This window comes from Peromyscus leucopus, chromosome 4, assembly GCF_004664715.2.
Source record: "Peromyscus leucopus breed LL Stock chromosome 4, UCI_PerLeu_2.1, whole genome shotgun sequence".
In the NCBI taxonomy this organism is placed as follows: domain Eukaryota; kingdom Metazoa; phylum Chordata; class Mammalia; order Rodentia; family Cricetidae; genus Peromyscus; species Peromyscus leucopus.
In genome coordinates, this window is record NC_051066.1 from 57254768 (window position 1) to 57275292 (window position 20525).

A 20525-nucleotide genomic window follows, 5' to 3' on the forward strand; every position below is an offset into this window, starting at 1 on the left:
GACTGTTAAAACTTACTATTAAAACTTTATAGCAATTGAAATAAGATGTCAAACATAATAAATGACTATTTACTTAGACAGTTTACAGTATGGTTCATTTGTTCTAGTTTCTTAATTCATTGGATGCTAAGGAAATATACATGGAAATCATACATCATCTCCCAGACTTTGAACTGCTTCCAGCAGATAAATTAGAGGTAATACTTTTACAGTAACAGTAAATATTAGCAACATTGCGGGTCTTAATATTTGTTTTCTTTTCAATATTTAATTTGTAAATAAAAATAGATAGTTGAAGTATACCATGTGAGATTTGATATGTGTACATGGTGTACTTAACTGATGAGAAACAAGTCACCACTGCAGTTACCATTTATGTGGGGTGAAGGACACAAAAACCCCTCCCTCCCTCTCTCTCACCAGCAGTCAAGTAAGCAACACGGCAACAGGAGCTACAGCTCTTGAGTGTGCAGCAGCCCTGGGAACTGACTTATCTTTTTATTATTATTATTTTTTGAAAAATTATTCATTTTACATACCAGCAGGTCTTAGTATTTTAACAATGTATTTTATTTGTTGCTAGAGAGATTAAAAATAGCATTCGAAGGATTATATATTAGTTAATTCTGGGTTTGATTCTGATTACTGAAATTATGGTGCTTCTAATTCAAAAGACCTACACATCCCTGAAACTGAGCTTTGGAGAGGACCAGAAAGGCAGGATATGAATGACAGAGCAACCTCAGGTCTGATTACACAGCCCTGTTGTTCACTAGGATTTAGGAAGCACCTTTTGAGAGTGTTTATAAATGCTCAGGTAGTAGTAGACTCAATCTTTTTATTCTGTTCATCACTTAGCTCTGGATTAGTATTTTTACTAAATATTTTATTAAAACTAAAAAATCTTTGACTTCTCCAGCCCTACCCTAAGTGTTAAGTTATTAAAGTCATATTATTTTCTTGGAACAACCATTGCATTAAGATTTTTCTAACTCTGACCTATCTCTTATTGTGTACTGTACGCAGCGTTACTACTACGAATACAGAGTACAGTTGACTTTGAATTAATGGGTAGGATAGCTAAACTTTATTGTACGTCACAGAAGTAAACACTGGATCCTTAGCCCCTTGCTGACACTGATGTTTCTTTCTCACTCCAAGGATCGTTTGGCACATCATCGCTGGCTCGTATTTTTTCATTTTGGAAAAAATGAAAATGTAAATGATCCTGAGTTGAAGAAACTGAAAACCCTGCTTAAAAATGAGCATATTCAAGTAAGGAAAAAAAAATATACCTTGCCTAGCTACTGTGTGTCCTTATTTATCTGTCCTTGGTCACTTTGGCTCAAGATTTGTCAATTTTTTTCTTTGAAAAACAGCTTTAGTGTCTGGGATACCATTGGTTGGTAGAGCTTACATGGTGTACATGAGGCTCTGAATTGGATTCCCTGGTAGTGCCTAAACCTGGCAGTAGCACAAATTTGTAATCCCTGTTTAAGCAGGAGGGTCAGAAGTTCAAGGTCATCCTGAACTAGTTAGAGAGAGGCCAACCTGGACCCCATAGGAGTCTGTGGTCCTTGAAGTACATGTGTAGTTTTCTCCCTGCTACTTTTGGTAATAGACGTAATGCTGTGGACTCTTACCATTGTTCTGTCCCCTTGGTTTTGGTCTGTTAGTTAATGTTTTCATTTGCTTTGTTTCAAGCAAATAGGGCCTTGCTGTAGTACAGCCTGTTCTGGAACTTGTCCCCACCTCTCTCTGCTGACTCCTAGAATTGTAGGCTCTGGTGCTATGCCCAGTTGTGGAGCATTTCCATTTCCTGTTACATTTTTTAAATGACCCATTGATGATTTTGTTCATTGTCCATATATTTGTTCCCCATGGTTTAATTTCCACTTTGACTTTATTGTAATGAGGAGAGGCTTATAATACTAGTTGTTTTAAGTTGTTGATACTTGCTTGTGATATATAGTCTGTGGTAATGCTGATATAAAGGATGCTTATTAGTAGCACCCACTAAACTGTAATGATTGTGAATATAGTCCTATATACATAAGTGGATGTAGAGACCAGAAGTCAACATTGTATGTCTTCTTCATCACTGTCGACCTAATTTCTGAAATGGTGTCTCTCACTGAACCTCAAATTAGCCAGTTGAGCTAGACCAGCTGGCCTGCGAGCCCCAGCAAACCTCTTGTCCCTGCCTGTCCATCACAGGGATTAGAGGTGCAAATCACTGTTCCCGGGCTTTATTGTCATTTTTTATTTATTTTTGAGATTATAATTAGAGTATTTCTTCTTTCCCTTCCCTCCCTCCGAACACTCCATATGCCTCTCCTTGCTGTCTTTCAAACTCAGGACTGCTGGCTACTGAACTCAGATCTGCCTCTTGCACAGCAAGCAGTTTACTAATTGAGCTGTCTGCTCAGACCCCTGAATGTAATCTGTGAGTCACAGTTCTTATCTACTTTCTGCTGATAGTCCTGCTGGCTCATTCTTCTTCCTGGTCAGATGTTAGTCCATCAGATTGTTGTTTTAATGGATCTTTTGTCTTAAAAGCCACATTTCCCTCCTTAGTTTATTATTTGCTTATGTTATTTGTGCTGTTTTCCTTGACACTGGGAACATTATCCTTTTTCTGCATTATTTTTGATGTGCCTCACTTGTAAAGTTACTTTTGCTCTACCACAAGATGAAATTGCCCCTACATTCTCTACAAGGATATTTTTCTTAAAGAAATTCACATTTTCTTGGAAATTTCCTGCAGGTTTCTAAACTGTCTAGGAAGCATTCTTTATTGAGTTCAGTATTAAATATAAATGAACCATTTCTGCCCCTTCATTTTATAACCCATTGAATTTTAATGTTATTTGGGGGTAGTTATCTTTATGAATATTTGAAAATTGTATAAGATATTATTTATTCAATTCATTGTTCTACTTCCCAGGTTGGAAGGTTTGACTGTTCTGCTGCACCAGGCATCTGTTCTGATCTCTATGTTTTCCAGCCCTGTCTAGCAGTATTTAAAGGACAAGGAACCAAAGAGTATGAAATTCATCATGGTAAGTGTATTAGTTACTTTTCTCTTGCTGATAAAACAGCATGACCAAGGCAGCTTACAGGAGGAAGAGTTTAGGTGAGCTTATGTCCAGAGGATGAAGGGCCCATCATTATCACTGCAGGCAAACATGGCGGCAGCAGGCCTGGCAGCAGGAATAGCTGAGAGCTCACACCCCGAACTGCTACAGGAAACCGTACAACCTGGGAATGGTATGAGGCTTTGAACTCTCAAAGTCCATGCTGGTGGCACATTTCCTCCAGGAAGGCCATTCCTCCCTAAGCCTCCCCAAACAGCACCACCAACTAGGGACCACCCATCACAGTGAGACTAGGAAAAATGACAGAAACGCATATTGACTTTCAAAGAGAAATATTCTAATTACGATTTATATTTTGTATACATAATTATTATCAAAATTTTTCTTTCACTAGCAAATATGGGGGGAGACTTTTTCATTACATATAGTTATTTTATTATGCTTATTCTTCTTTTAAAGGTCTTTTTAAAAACACTTTGATAACTATTTCAGTAAAAAATCTGAGGGTGACCCATCACTGTGTGGGGATTGGTTTATGGGCAAAGCAAGCAGCCCCTGTGGTCACCATGCCTCATTCAGCCTCTCAGCTACCCAACCCTGCCTGCCCTAGAACTCAGGCTTCACTAATGGCTTTGTCTCTGCTGTCCTGAAAGGCATGCAGTTCAATGGGTAACAGCTACTGAGTCAAGAAATGCTTCTTTCTTGCATCCCCTTATTATGGCACTGCTTTAAGTATGAGGTTTTAAAATTATAAGGTGTGAATTCTTGTCTTAGATACTGTTCTGTGGCTGTAAAGAGACACCATGACCAAGACAACTTAGAAGAGAAAGCATTTATTGCCTTGTTTACAGTTTCAGAGGGCTGGTCCATGACCATCATGGCAAAGAGCAGACGGCAGATAGGCAGTCATGGTGCTGGAGCAGAATCTGAGAATTCACATCTGATCCACAAGTTGCAGGAAGAAAGAGAAGAGTGAGACTGGGCCTGGCATGGGCTTTTGAAACGTCAAAGCCCACCCCTAGTGACACACCTCCTCCATAAGGCCACCTCGTAATCTTTCCCAAACAGTTCCATCAGTTGGAAACTAAATATTCAAACGAGAGCCTATGGGGACCATTCTCATTCAAATACAAAAGCTGTGCTCTCAAGAAGCTTGGATGGCAGTGTGATAGGCCCAGGAGAAAGATCTCTAGGGAAAACATGGAAAAATGCTCAGTGGCCGCTTTATGTAAATCTCAACAAGATCCAAGGCATTTGTCTGTGGCATAGGTCAGGGTCAACATGTGAGTTGAGAATGAACTGCTTAGCTACTTAAAGCAAATACAGAAGTAAAAGAAGTGGGGGCCCTTTAGACTACAGCAGTGGGTCGTGACCCCCTTGGCAAACTTCTCTGCCCTAAAATATTTACATTATGATTCATAACAGCAAAATTAAAGATATGAACTAGCAAAAAAAAAATTATGGTTAGGGTCGCCACAACATAAGGAATTGTATTACAGGGTCACACATTAGGAAGGTTGAAAACCACTGGGCTAAAGGAACTATGTGAACAAAGGTATGATAAGATAACCCCGACTACAAGTTCTGTTTGCAAGTCAGCAAAGGGCCGTGTGCAGCTGAATCATTGTCATAGTCACAGCTTCCAGTGAAGATGCAAACTGAAGTTGAAAGTGTTAAATAATTGCCCCCAGCATAGACAAAGGAGATTTTTAACATGCACAAGTGTCTAACTCTAAAACCTAAGCTTGTTAGAGCCTCACAGCCAGTACGTTATACTGTGAGCCATGCTGGCCTGAACTTACTGTGCCTCAGGCTCAAACTGCCCTTGAACTTGTAGTCTTCCTGCCTCGGCCTCTGTAGTGCTAAGGTTACAGGTATACACACTGGTGTTACACCACTGTGCCCAGGTTGGAGGTACAGCTGTTGCCTCTGAAGTGTTCCTCACACTGTCTCTGTTCTGTTTGCCTTGCTTGGATCCATCATCTCCTTTGTCACGGTTGCTTCTTTCTCTTGTTTGCACTCAGTACCCAGCATACCATTTTCCTGACACTGCTCTGCATTTTCAGTCTGCTGGAGAATGAACCTCGCACTCCTTAGTATGTAGCAGCAATGGCGTTGCCTCACTACTCTGTCTCCAGCACTTAGAGTAATGTCAGGCATGTAGTAGGAACTCTGTGAAGAGTTGTTAAATGAACAGGGTGCATTCATACCAGTTTCTTCTGTTTTCTTCGCCTCATCACCCACCTTTGCTCCTCCAAATAATCTTAGCTTCAACTACTTTTGAATTCTTGAACATGCCATGTTCTTTCACTCCTTTCTGCCATCACATAATTCTACCTCCTGAATTATAATTATTCCTTCCTGTTCCTCCAGATATTTAGCAAACTTCAAATTACCCTTGAAAACTTATTCTTCTACCCTAGGAAGCACACTAAATCTTTGAGCACTTCCCTTTATGTTACTAATAACTATAATGCACCTTGCACTCAGCATCTCTGTGTCCCAAGTAAAACACACAAAATAGAAAATAATGTGAGCTCTACTTAACCTCTGCCCTAAAAAACTTTATAGACTTGGAGAGAAAGTATACAGGTAAAGGACAGATTTTAAATGTTTGACTGTGAAGTAGTATCTTTTACCCAAATAACAACTATTTGGTCTTCAGGAATCTGGGAACAACTTATCTTAGTTTCTTTATGATCCTGCAGTCAAGGTAGATGAAGGTCATCTGAAGACGAGGCTGTAGCCACTGCATCAGGGTTCAGCATGGCATGTGGGATAATCAGAAAGCTTCATATCTCAGGAGGCCTTAGTTCTTCACCATGTTGTGCACTCTAGATCGCTTACAGTGTGGTAGCTGACTAATCCCAGAATAAGTAATCTGAAAATGAGAAGGCAAGACAGAAGATCTCACAGCCCCATATTCTGTTGGTCACTTGTACATGAAGTAAATCTCATTTGAGCTGTCTTGGAAGGAAACTGGCCTTCAGTAAGTAAGTGTAGATTGTACTTACAAAGAAACTGAGGTTGAACAATCTTCTGAGATTAGAGGAAGCCCTGAAAGAGCAATCTTCATGTTAAGATGTAAAGTACACACAATGATTAGCAGTAGAAGAGGTGATAAAACACATTCCAAGCACAAAACCCAGTAGATTTATTCACAGACCTGAGATAAGAGAGCCCTGTTGATCTTAGACCAACAGCACTTAAAAGATGAGAAAGATCTTTGTTGAGAGAAGACTAAGACAAAGATTATCTCTGATCTTCTGGGGAAAGGCATTGGAATTTCATCCTGAGGGAAAGCAGGGAGATGATTGGTTTTAGAAAAGTCACTGGCTGCCCAGCGTGGGTGGGAGGCAACATTGGAAGGAAGGACTGCAGAGACTGCCTGGTCACCAAGGGTAGGACTGCCATAGACAGATGATGGTAGCCAAGAGAAACACAAAGGTCAGTAGACAGATTAAAATCTTTTAGAAACTCAGTTCATTTAGTTTTTGTTAGGATGTAGGGGATTCAGAGAGGAGTCAGGGAAGTGTCCTAATTTTATTTAGTGAATTGGACTTGGAGTAATTGGACCTTTAGTGAGGCAGAGGATGCTGGATTAGGAGTTGACAAGAAGTAGAATGTATAGTTCACTGTTGAATACACACACACACACACACACACACACACACACACACACACACACACACACGCATGTATGCCTTGGCTTCAGTAAAGAAATTTAAGCCAAAAATGAAGACATTAAGTTGGATATTAATGGTAAAGGCCTGCATTACTATGAGTTAATGTGAGTAAAGAGAAGAGAATCAGTGACTGGGACTACCTTTCAGGGGTGGTCAGCAAGAAAAATGCATGAAGCAATTCAAGAAACAGCGCTAAAGAAAACAGGCAGGAGAGTACAAAATCACTTGTCATTTCGTATGTACGTAGTGGTCACCTGCCTTTTCTGTTGTACCGTGACACTAAAAGGAAGAGCTTCCTCTTTCTGTTTGCCATGGCAATATGAATGTATCTGACTCAGTGCTCAACTTAATTTTGACTATTGAATAAGTCAGAAGGCATGAAAAAATGGAGTCTCTTGTAGTTAAGAAAGATCTTCTGCCAAGCCAAGAAGCATGTTCTTCTTTAGGCTGTGGCAAATCATTAAGTGCGTTTAAATTTGGGTTTTGTTGTTGTTTTTAAGGGTGACTGTAGTAGCAGAAGGAAACTGGGTTCATTCAGGAAGGCTGAGGCCAGAATACTAGTGCAGCTGTTGCAGGAGGCCAGACTGAGCGGCAGCAGTAACAGTGGGTGTGATGCTAGGTGAGAGACGGGGTGGACACAGTCAGACAGGAACAAGCAGACAAGAATCCTCTCGTGGTCTCATTTAGACAACTGTGTAACAAACAGTTACACTGAGACTATGAAAAAAGAAACACGGAGGGGTTTGGAGATGATGACCCATTCTAATTCAGATTCTTTAACTTTCAAATATCAAGTACATTTTTCCACTGGACAGTTTGTAATACATTTTTGAATTCAAGAGAATACTAAAGGGATTATTGTACTTACGATGGTGAGAAAGCATTCCACAGAGGTCGTGTCGTTTAACTAGTGCAAGAAACAAAAGAGTGTACAGTAGAAGGGGATTCCTGGTACAGCAAGCCAAGGTGAGGGTACTGAGCCAGTGCATCCATAGCTCCGTCTTTGTTCTTTGAATATTTTAAGTATTAAAATTGGAATGTTTCTCTAGAAACAGAAGACAGTACATATTTTAATTTTTGTCAATTTATAGGAAAGAAGATTCTATATGATATTCTTGCTTTTGCCAAAGAAAGTGTTAATTCCCATGTTACCACACTTGGACCTCAAAACTTCCCTGCAAGTGACAAAGAACCATGGCTTGTTGACTTCTTTGCCCCGGTGAGTTATTTTTATTTGTCCCTAGACAACTTGAATATCAGTACTGGAGCTGTGTGGGCTCCGCTTCTCCTTCTGGGCACTGCCAGGACAGACAGTGCAGGTAGAATGTGCCACTGGCCGGCCTTTGCGTCACTTAGCAGAGACAGTGTAGTGCTTCTCTTCCTTTGTTGATTTGCTCATGTGCATCCCTTTCTTCCCAGTGGTGCCCGCCATGTCGAGCTCTTTTGCCAGAGTTACGGAAAGCATCAACGCTGCTCTATGGCCAGCTCAAAGTTGGTACATTAGACTGCACAGTTCATGAAGGACTCTGCAACATGGTAAGACCAGGACAGACTTTGACCATCCAGTATTAAAACAACTTTTCAGATGCACACTTACTTCTAGTAGTAATGTTGAAACGATTTCAACAAAGTAGTAAATTGTAGTTGAATTGTAAATAGATCTGTAGAAGGTTGACTGTATACAAGCTTTGTTTACCAAACTTAGACATGTATTTATTTGACTCATAAAATACATAAATTTCCATTTTATTTAAGGCTTTATACTTTTGTAACATATTTTTTAGTTTTAGCAGTCTGCAAGTTTATTCTTTAGATTTCTTTATACTTGTCAGTTTAAGTAGTTGAATTAAGCAGACAGGATATTCAATTGAAAAGAATTGCTCATTTTTAAGATGTGAAAGCGACGATATGGTTGTGGGTGACAACATTTTATATTTTAAATATAAATATGTTTGACTTTACTAGAAAATACAAGTTACATCAAAATTTTGATATCTTCCCTACCCATCAGATTGACAAGAAATTTAGAAATCTAACAGTATTCTGAAATGGCACAGTGAAATACTAGAGCATCTACAAATGGGTAAGCCAGGCTAGGGATGTAGCTCAGTGAACAGCACTTACCTTGGATGTTTAATTCCTGGGTTCAAAACCCTAGCACTGAAAAAGAAATCTTTACCAGCTTCAGTAAATACTAAAAACACAATATAAAATGAAAACGGCATATTACATAGCAGCAGTTAAGTATGATAAAAATCAGAGAAGATTCTTTAAATATTCAAAACAGTATAGTATGCTGCTTTAAGATAATGTACATGTAGTGAAGTTTAAAGTACCAGTGGATTGGACACCTGCTAATTTCAGCAGATTAGGGAGGATTGGGACCAAAGAAAACAATGTCAATAACAAGCCAGTATGGCCAAAAACTATTAGTCATTAAATGTAGGGGGAACTATGTAGGCATTTATGAGGTTATTCTCTTAAGTTTCAGTGTGTTTGAAATTAAAATAAGTTGGAGAGGGCTGTTTGTGTGTTTTAAGGAAATAAATAAAAAGAGCCATTGGTGTCTCATGTCCTTTATGTGATTTGGAAAGTAGATGCCAACCAAAGTTGTAAAATCATCATGAGTAATGGCAGTTCATCTTGAACCCATTGGTTTTTCTATATTTTGTCTCAAGTAACTGCATTATCAACAATTAAGGAAAGTGTAAGGATTAAAAACATAGCATCACATTTACCTGACGTAAGCCAGGATTCCTCATTCAGGCACATCTCGTTGGCTTACCATGAGCAAGTCAGTTAGTCCTCAATACTCAGTGGCCTGGTACGTAAAGTAGGCTTTGTAATGTTGGCTACTGAGTAAAATTGTCCTGAGAGATGAATGAGATTGTGTGTGGCTAGAGCTCAGTAGACAATAAGAACTTGTAAAGTTTTAGCTAGTCTCTTAACCTAATAAATGCTTTGAATTCACACATTTGCAAAACCTTATAATGTTGCTAATTTCTCTAGAATTATGAATCTTAAAATTTTCTGTTTAATAATTAGTTCTTATCAACTTTAAGACCCATAGATCAGCTACAGCAGATCACACATCCATAGACAGGGAAATCACTTTGTAACTTTAAAAACTACGAAATGCTCCCAGGGCTGGTGCCCATGTTAACTGTGAAGAGGGAATGAAACATTTATGCTATGAGAACTGTCTTGAGTAAAGAATAAAAGTGACCATTTTCTTAGAGCATAGCTCTTAGTTCTTTAAAATATAGTCATGTTCATTTATTCTTGCTATTTTATGTTGCTGCTCATCACCCTCTAGGATGACTACAGTACTGTCATTAGAAAAAGTGACTGCTGTGTCACTGGCTCTCGCTCCTAGTTTGAAGAGAGCAAAAAGATGAAGTGCATACTAACCAATTACTCTGGCTCCCTTCCCATGCTTTGGTGCCATTGGACCTTAATAGTTAAAGATTGGCTATTCATTACACAAGCTGTAATGCATTGTCTTTGTTAAGCTTGTCCAACCCAGCATTCTTCAGTCACCAAGAAGATAGTAGAGTTTTAGTCTTGTTAAAGGGGCTGGAGATACGGCTCAGCAGTTAAGAGCACCTTTGCTCTTACAGAGGACCCAGGTTCTGTTCCCTGCACCCTCATGGTGGAAACAGCAATCTGTAAGTCCAGTTCCAAGGGATCAGACACCCCCTTCTGACCACCTCAAGCACCAAGAAGCACACAGTGTATATACATACATTCCCACAAAACACCCATACACATAAAATAAAAAATAAATATATCTAAAAAATTTGTACAGAATTGAAACAAATGGTAAGATATAGGAATGTCTTCTTCCTTGCAGTATAACATTCAAGCTTATCCAACAACAGTGGTATTCAACCAGTCCAGTATACATGAGTATGAAGGACACCACTCTGCGGAACAAATCTTGGAGTTCATAGAGGTATTTTAATTAGAGACTACAGCTAGAAATCTTTCTGTTTATATGTATACTTTGGGTGACTGTATTGGGACTTACTCTTTTTATGCCAGAAGATTGTTTTCTGAAAAGAATTTGTTTTAATTTAAGCCTTCTCTTTTTTTAGTTTAAACCTACTAAGGTGTCTTGTACATGGGAGACATTGCTATTGAATATGTGGAATTGTAATATCCCATGAAACCTGTCACCCTTTTGCCTGTTTTCTCTCAATGCAGAAGTGTTCTCATCCACAGCATCAAGGCCAGGCATCCTGCACAAAGCTTTTGCATTGTTAGCACAGATTGCCTGCATCCACACTTCTCCTTGGTTTTCAATCAGCTTTGACGAGAATCATTACAGGGGCTTCTGGAGAACTGAAAACTTGTAGCTTATTGTTGTCTACTAGTGTCCATTCTACTCCATCTTATTCCTCTGTCCTCCTTCAAAGTAATATGTTGTGTTGTGTTTTGATTGCTGTCTTAGTGAAACTAATGTTTTAGTTAGAATGATATAGGCTGAGGCTCTGTTAAAACTGCATTTGGAATATACAATCTCAAGAAAGGTGTATAGCTTCTCTATTTAAATATCAAAAATAATAGTAGTAGGCTTTGGGTTAATAATTAAATGGTTATTCCTAAACATTCTGTTCCTGATAGCATAACAGATATGTGTGGCTTATATAGGTATCTGGATTATTCCTAGAACTTGATTATATGATCTACCCATAGTCTCCAAGATACCCCTTTTCCCAGCTTACAGTGATTTCAATGCTAATGTGAAAATATATCTTTTAAGAAAACTGGCAGAATCCAAAGTTAATACATTTGGTAATTCACTTTTTAAAGCAATTCATGATAGATTTCTTTTAAATATCCTTAAGTGTCTTTTGATTTCTCTAAAATAGGAACTTTCTAAATGACATACCCTGGTAACTTGCCAGAAATACATGAAAAACTTGGTATATATAATAATAGTGGTTTTTTTTTTTTTTTTTTTTTTTTTTTTTTTTAGGATCTCAGAAACCCTTCAGTGGTCTCTCTTACGCCCACTACCTTCAGTGAACTAGTTAAACAGAGAAAGCATGACGAAGTCTGGATGGTTGATTTCTATTCTCCGTGGTGTCATCCCTGTCAGGTCTTAATGCCAGAGTGGAAACGAATGGCCCGGGTATGGTAGCACAGTCTGCTGTTATACTGCTGAAGTGCTGGGGTAACAGTTCTTTTGAAACCAACCTGATAAGCCTGTAACTGGGTAATTTATACAGACCTGATTGAACTGTTAAGACCACGCCACTGTCCCTGCCTACTAAGTGAACCATCTAATACACTTCTGACCAAAATACTGCCAGGGTTAGCCCTGAGGTCATCTTAGTTTTCTGTTTAAATTTTTCTGTCATTTTCTTTTTAGAGCTTGCAGATAACTGTTTCCTCATAATAATATGGGTTATAAAAATAGCCGGCCCTAGTCAGTAGGTGTGGTGGTACATAGTGATAATACTAGCATTTAGAAGGCTGAGACAGGAGGATCAGGAATCCAAGATTATCCTGGGCCACAAAGCTCCCAGCTCTGTCTCCATAAAACAGAAAATAACCTCAAACAGTAAAACATTTATATCAATTTCCTATAAACAAACCGTGTTATAAAATACTGAATGAAAGCAAATTATTTAAATACTAGAGTGGAAAATGAAATCAATAGTTCATATTTATACCTCAGATAAAAATAAACTCAGGAGTTAAAGTGAGTTATTGTATCTTAACATTTAAGATTATGTATTTTTATGCTCTTCTAATAAAAATTTTGAATGTGAGTCAGAGATAATACTACCTCCATTAGAAAAAAAATATTTTTTAAAAAAATACTGGATTATATTTTGGTTACTAACATTGAATTTTTTTAAATATGTCTTTTCCCACATGGTAAATGAGCCAGTTATTTCATCTGCAATAACTGTGGAGAGTTCTTAATTACAGAACTATAACGTTCAAAGTCATTAGTTTAAATGGCATATTTTAATCTCACTCTGGCCCATCTTCAGTCCCAGATCCAGGGTTGCAATGCCCTCTCCTAACCTCCAAGAGCAGTGCACACACATGGTGCGCAAGTGCGGGCAAAACACTCATACACATCTTTTTTTTTAACTTTAAAGTTATAGAGATAATTTTATTTCAATCATTGACCCATGTGTTGACTTTTGTTCTTTTATAGACATTAACTGGACTGATCAATGTAGGCAGTGTGGACTGCCAACAGTATCATTCTTTTTGTACCCAAGAAAATGTTCAAAGATACCCTGAGATAAGATTTTATCCCCAAAAGTCAAATAAAGCTTATCAGTATCAGTAAGTATTCTCTCAAATTTGAAGACATCTATTATAATCCCTTGGTTGTATAATTAACATTGAAGTTAGCCTAACATACATGTACTGGGAGGTCACCAGTAGATGAGCCCTCAGAAGATGATGAGGAAACTGAACGATAAGACTAGTTAAGTTCTAGTCAGGAAGCTGAGAGGAGGAACTCGTGTTTATTAAGTCTTCCTGGCCCAGCTCCGTCCAGCCCTGTCCTGCATCGTTTGCACTACTCTTAACACTGGGTGGGGAGGGCTTGTACCCTCCTCCTGCTGCAGAGAAGGGACTGCCACATCAGACTCCGTAGCTCATCTGCTAGGGTTCGAGTCGGAGACTTGAACCCAGGACTGCCCTAGTGTCCACCTATTCTATACTACGTAGATATATTTTTAAAAAACACAATCTTGATTAAGAAGTGAAAATTGAGCCATGGGTTTCTCTTTGAAAAATGAAAGAATCAGCTATGGAGAAATCACAAAAGCATGTACAGTCCTGGGTTAATTCCCAGCCACTTGGGGGCAGGGGGATACAAAGACTCATGAAAAATATATTTGAAGTCATGTAACTCTTAATTTACTTTGTGGAAAGAGATACTAGGTGACTTTAATCAGTCAAGACTTTTTTTTTTTAATTGCTACAGTAAGATAGTTTCTTGACCATATCCAGAAATAGAAAATACTGTTTACAACTTAATATTTTTTTTTTCTTCTTTCAGTAGTTACAATGGCTGGAATAGGGATGCTTATTCCCTGAGAAGCTGGGGTCTTGGGTGAGTAATTATGCATATTCTTGACTAACACTGACTCAAAGCTGTTTGTCTTCTCATGTGCCTAGTTTTCTGTGAGTTAGGATTCTGGTATTTAAAATATTTGGGAAGGATAACATTTATGATGGTGAAACCAAGCTTCATTCCATCAATATCTTTTGAACCATTTTTAACTTAGGAATGTTCGTGGTATTGCCATAGAATTCTTGCTTTGCTTTTATATAATGAGAAATGCTGTTTGATCCCCTTACTGCAGATTTTTACCCCAAGCATCCATAGATCTAACACCTCAGACTTTCAACGAGAAGGTTTTAGAAGGGAAGACTCACTGGGTGGTTGATTTCTATGCTCCTTGGTGTGGACCTTGCCAGAACTTCGCTCCAGAGTTTGAACTCTTGGCTAGAGTAAGTATTGTTATCTAGTTAGATAAATAAATAAATTTTACTCACATACATGTTTTAGTAATTGGTTAAAACATTGTAAACTAACTCTTAACTTAGTTCTTGAAATTTATTTCTCAGTTTAAAAAGAGAAATGTGTTCCTATAACTATAATCTGTCTTTCTTGAGACAGGTTTCTCTTTATAATGCTGGCTGACCTGGAATTCCCTATGTAGACTAGGCTAGCTTCAAACTCAGAGGTCTGCCTGCCTTTGCCTCCCAAGTGCTAGTATTAAAAGCATTTAATGACAAACTACGAGTGTCCACGAGTATGTGTGTTTATGTGTGTACACATTGTTGTCCTACTGCTAACCAAAGTTTGTCTCCCTGCTTGTGTTGATTCCATTAGCCACAAGCTCAAAACAGAGACAGCAAAGACACTTTTATTGTCCCAGAGCTGGAAAGGGTAACACAAATCATATAGGAGAGTGGTGATGGGAAGAAGGGACATAAATGAAAACTGTGAGGACAAGCAGAACTTTGTTTGTGGTAGACAGATGAAGTGAAAGGAACCGAGGGTACGGCTAGCACAAAGGGAAAAAATTAATTGCAGATACTTTGTGTTTGAGGTGATTGGAGGCATTCATAAAGAGCAGTCCAGTAGAGTAGATTACCAAATCAAGGGAAGATTCATCAGCATAGGACTATGTAAGATTTCACTGAGAGACTGTCGATAGTGAAAATACCCAAAGATGGGGCTCTGGTGCCATGTACTAACCTCACTCAGGGTAAAGAATGAGATCACTGTGCTTGGTGGGGCTGGGGAACTGTAAGTAAAATCAGGAAAAGACAGGAGGCAGGCATAGGCAGTGGCTTAAAGCACACATGAAGAAAATGGAGAAGTCCAGAAAGTGTCTGTTGGTTGGATCAAAGAGAGATCGCTATGGCCTTAAAGCTGTTGGGAATGATAACAGTGGAGATCAGTTAAGAGTACGTCACACAAAGATGATGCTGGAGGGATGAGATGGCAGTATGCATGCTGGTAATGAGAGAAAACCCCTTTTGTGATCATCTGCAAGGCATGGAAAACAGTAAGAGTTGACTTTGACAATACAGAAGGAGTGAAATCTGACCTGGGCAGTTTAGATGCTCTGGTCAGCCGTGCGCTAGACAAAGAATGCCAGTTAGTATTAAAGACAGATGCTTGGTTGTGGTGCGCTAAGTGGGGTGGCTGGGAGGAGGTAGGGGTCAGAGTTAAAGCCTCAAGGTGCTCCTGAGCAAAGACTGTTTATATCAGACAGATGGCAGCTAGTGGGAAGCTTAAAGGGCTTGGGAAAAGTAGAAATGATCTCATTTCAATTGGAAGAATTAAACTGGGTTTTAAATGTAACAAGTCCTTAAATAGGTAAAGATCTGAAATATATTATGTTGGCTATGTAATTGCCAAAATAGTTTATGCCAAAGATAAAATGGCAAGATATGTGGATTTTTTTTTGTTGTTTTTCAGATGATTAAAGGAAAAGTGAAAGCTGGGAAAGTGGACTGCCAGGCTTACCCCCAAACATGCCAGAAAGCTGGTATCAAAGCCTACCCAAGTGTTAAATTTTACCAGTATGAAAGAACAAAGGTATGTACAGGCTTCTGCTCCATGCCTTCCTTTAGCAGGCCAAATGCCAAACATTATGCGGTTTCTAGTTCTCTAGTTTGTCCCTTCATCTTTTAAAATACTTCTGATTGAGACGTCTTCTTTTGTGGTGTGTGGAGGGATCTTAAAGGGTTTTCTCGGAGGTCTGTTTGCTCTCAGTTGCCTTACAGACTTTGTGCTCTGTGAATAGGAAGAAACCTAACCAAACATTAATACGTGTTGTCAAATTCAAAGTAATATTCTGTGAAGTTCTATATTTCCTACTTTTTAATACAATGATTATTTTTTAAATGTTCCCTTCCAAGAAAAAAAATTTAAGGAAATTATTTTATAATGCTTTGAAATAGCTTAGTAACCAAGCCTTTTTTGAGGAATACTAAGGATTTAGATTACAAGTAGGGTCCTTTGCTTGGTTATAATTGTTTGGGGGCACCATTACCAATGTGCACTTTTTTTTTTTTTTTTTTTTAGTCAGTTTGGTTTGATTTTGTGTAGATAACTTGCTTTGTAGACCAGGCTACCATGGGACTCGCAGGTATCCACCTGCCTCTGAGTATTGGCATTGAAGACATGTACCACAGTGCCTAGCTGTGTTAGGTTTTCAGTCAAACCTAAGCTCTAACCAAAAGCTCAACAAACCAAGGGCTGTGATCACTGGCTCAAAGGTTGCATCTTGCAGCTGGCAAAAGCGTTAACTGAAACCACATAAGGGTCTTCCCAGGTAGTAAGATGGTTTTAACAGACCCATGATGTGTTAGCAAGAGCATTGATCCTTCAGAAGACAAATGAAGACATGTTTGTCTACTCAGTTATTTGTGAGAAACTCCTGAAAGAAGTAGGATGGGAGCTTGATGGAAGACTTGTCCCTGTTGTTTTTCTTCTGGGTGCCAAAGGCTAAGCAGTGCTCTGCCTCCCCAGCTCAGTCTCTTACGTATGTACACCCCAAATAAAAATCCCTTTTCCTAGAAATCACTTTGTGCTCCCATAACGCTGCTCCTAATACCGGCCTTTGAGTCCAGGTTACTGCTTTTGCGGCATTATGCACGTGAAGAAACTCGAATTTCAAACAGCTTTGGAACAAAAGAACTTGCGGGCATAAGAAAGCAAGCTTCTTGTGTGGAAATGTCATGTTTTGATTTAAGTACTTAAAAGATAACATGAGTGTTTTTAATTTTAGAAAAGTATTTGGGAAGAGCAAATAAATTCCAGAGATGCAAAAACTATTGCTGCCTTAATTTATGGAAAATTGGAAACTCTCCAAAGCCAAGGAAAGAGAAATAAGGTAAGAGCCAGGCCTACTAGTGACTGGCAGGTTGCCAAGGGTATTCTTAGTATGCATTCCATGAAGAAGTGAACATTCAAAAACATTTCGACTTTGGAGAAATATGACAGCCAAGATTATGTCCTCTAGATAATGAAATGCTTAGAAATTTGTATACTCACCATTTAACAAGAAAATGATCAAGTTTCTTCCATAAAAACTTGGCCTCCAATGTACATAGCAACATCGCTCATACACAGAAACAGGGAAAGACAAGTCACCCACAAACAGAGTAGATAAGCAAAATGTGGCATACCTATGTAGTAAAGTCTTGTCAACCTAAAAAGTGAAGAATGTATCCATGCTACATGGTAATTTTGAAAACATGCTTAGTTGAAAAAAGCCAGTCACAAAGGGCCATATATTGTATGGTTCTGTATGTGTGGAATGTTTAAGAAGCAGGTTAGTGGTTGGCAGGGCAGCGTGAGAATAGAAATTATAATGGCTTACTATGAGTTTGGCTTTGAAGTGCAGAAAAATGTCTGAAAATAGTGGTATAACTCTTGAGTATACCACTGCACTTTCATTTTTGAGTATGTGAAATACACAAGCTGGACTTCATGGTGCACACCTTTAATCCCAGCATTTAGGAGGCAGAGACAGGCAGATCTCTGAGTTTGAGGCCAGTTGGTCTACATAATAAGTTCCAGGCCAGTGACTAAGTAATAAGGTCCTGTCTCCAAAATAATTTTTTAAAAAGAAAATTATACAGTAATGTTATTAAAAATAGTGATATGGCTAATGGCCATTTAAATGTTGTTTAGTATAAACAAAATATTGAATTATTAGCAGTGAATATTCTAGAACTTCAGCGTATTTTAGATAGCAAAGGTTTTTTTGTGCTTGGTATAGGAGGAATATGTATTAGACCATAATCCCTTGCTCCTGAATTTGTGACTTCCCATCAGCACTGCAGTCCTGCCTGTGCTCTCCTCTAGCTGATTGGTTTGGTCCCCTTTGAGTCTGTTCTCGGCATACTGAGAAGCAGACGAGTGAGTGCTGGGTACTCTGAGTAGGATTTAATATCGTCTCTCTCATCCAATGCCGAAGAGGAAGAGACAGGCACAGCCTCTGGAGAGGGTCAGGCTTTGTGGACAAGGTCTGTGTGGCATTCACTGGAGACCTAGGTGGAGAAAGACTAATGTGGTATCACGAACATGTTATCCCCATCTAAAGGGCAGAGGAGATGTCTTCTTAGTGTCTAGAGTAAACATGTTCTTCTAATGATTTGGTTATTTTAATATTTTTAAATGCATTATTCCTCATAAACCAAAATACCATAACTGAAATTAAGATAAAGACTATACCAGATATCACTTACTATCTTAGTTTCTTTGCTGTTGCTGTGATAAAATACTCTGACAAAAGCAACTTAGGTTTTTAAAAAAAAGTGATTCTGCCTCCCAGTTCACTGACACATCACCCTGGCGGGGAGTCATGTGTGCAGGAGCTTGAACAACTGGTCACATCACACCCAGTCAGGAAACAGTGGTGAATGCGTGCTGCTGTTCAGTGCCCTTCTCCATCTTACACGGTCCAGCGTCCCTGATAGGAAATAACACTGTCATGCGGAAGGTCTCCCCATCTCAGTCATGTAATTGTGATAACCCCCATGGCATTTGCTGAAGTTTCTCTCCGGGTCATTCTAGATTCTGTCAAGTTGACAGTGTTAACATTTAGGGAATATGACACACTAGTTACCATACCTACTGTGTGCAGGTGAGAACTGTGACATTTCCATTGTTAATTAAGCAGGGAGTATTTTGTGTGATACTCCATTCAGTAAGAACATTGAGTATTTGAAAGAAAGTAAGATATTGATTAGCTTGTAATACCTTTCTCTTAATCACCTTTATATTAATACAGGATGAGCTTTGATGATGTTGAAGAAAGAAATTTTAAGAAAAAAGAATCTGGAAAATGACATCAGAAGGTCTGTTTTCCAAACATGAAGATGCTCTTGAGGCAGCAGATGCGCATGACCTTGGCCTTGCAGTTGCCCTGTGCAGTCTGAGCACCTGTGTGGTTCTGTAGTTTGCAGACACTTCCTGTGGAGAGCCGGGCGGCGCCATCTGACACTGGAGCCACATATGGTTCTTTGTTTTGTTAATCCTTTTAGAAATAAAAAACACCATTCTTAGCTCAGGGCCATATAGAAATATTCCCTAGGCCAAGTCCAGTCAAAGGACTAGTTTGCTGAACTGATGTTTGGACACCTGGCTCTACGTGTGGACGTGTTATCTTCATACTGTACAAAGTGGATTTGGGTTTTTACTTGTAATTTTATGAGGGCCTGAAAGAAAGTGACTTGGTTTTTCAGTCAGCCCTTCTAAAAGTTCTGCCTCTGACCATATATTTTATTTTGACTACTTTCACAATATGATAAAATAAAAATGCACCCATTTTTCATACTATATACAGTGTATATACAGAGCTTCTCCTTTTGTTTTCTTGTAAGAGTTGAAGAGATGTTCTTAACTTATCACAACAGTAAATGTAAAAATCTTGTAAACTATGATTCTAGAACAAAGTAAGGAAAAGTATTTGCAACAATTAAATGGACAGCATAGGAGTCACGAATATAAGCCCTAGAGCCCCGTGTCTTAAAGGGCACGCGTTCGTTTGTTTGCTTTCATAAAGATGTTCCTACTGATTGTTTTGTTTTGTTTGAGGTGTCTTCCTGATATTTACACATTTGCCTTCTGGGTTCTCTATTTCGATCATTCATATTGATTTTATTCATAAAGCTGTGGTTTTTACTCCTGTTCAATCTTCACAGTTCAAATAGGAACAGTCATTTTGGATTTGTTTTAATGTGGCAATGATGACACTGTTACTCAGTTATTCCTGTCAAACGCTGTCTTTTCGATAAAGTGTTGCCATAACAACTGAAGTTATTTTTACTGATATCAAACACATGATGGACTCGTCCCATTTCTCAGTTGTTTGGACTCAAAGGGTCACAGGGTTTCTCCTGCAACTCAAAAAGTTGAGTGTACCTATAATTATATTAATTCTCATAATATGGGGGATGGTCAAAGACACCAATGAATAAAGACAAATGATTTTTCTAAAATTCTTTGGAAGATCATTGTTGTTTGGGAGATTTTTATCACTTTACCGCACTCCGTAGTCTGTCTTGATAAAGGTTATGTCAGAGGTGTGATTGGTGGGAAAGCAGTGCACTTTGGTTTCTGCTCTAATCCAGTCAGGTTCTCCTGTGTTTTATCACTCAACTCCCTGCCTCAGATCCTGTTTGTACATGTAAGTTACCATTCCTAACCAACTTTTTGAATCATGACTGATAG

General features: G+C 38.7%; 1 protein-coding gene across 2 annotated transcripts in view; it reads left to right on the top strand.

Moving 5' to 3' along the window:
• The window catches only part of Dnajc10 (DnaJ heat shock protein family (Hsp40) member C10), a 35498-nt gene extending 15205 nt beyond the window's left edge, over positions 1-20293 (top strand). For both annotated transcript variants that reach the window (XM_028884587.2, XM_037204910.1), the window contains 13 exons: positions 108-197; positions 1162-1275; positions 2948-3062; positions 7876-8003; positions 8204-8320; positions 10638-10739; positions 11766-11921; positions 12963-13096; positions 13821-13874; positions 14128-14275; positions 15759-15878; positions 17074-17178; positions 19084-20293. In XM_028884587.2, the coding sequence (XP_028740420.1) occupies positions 108-197; positions 1162-1275; positions 2948-3062; positions 7876-8003; positions 8204-8320; positions 10638-10739; positions 11766-11921; positions 12963-13096; positions 13821-13874; positions 14128-14275; positions 15759-15878; positions 17074-17178; positions 19084-19095 (1395 nt within the window). In that variant the 3' untranslated portion in view covers positions 19096-20293. The remainder of the gene's footprint in view (positions 1-107; positions 198-1161; positions 1276-2947; positions 3063-7875; positions 8004-8203; positions 8321-10637; positions 10740-11765; positions 11922-12962; positions 13097-13820; positions 13875-14127; positions 14276-15758; positions 15879-17073; positions 17179-19083) is intronic.
• The last annotated feature ends 232 nt before the right edge of the window (positions 20294-20525 follow it).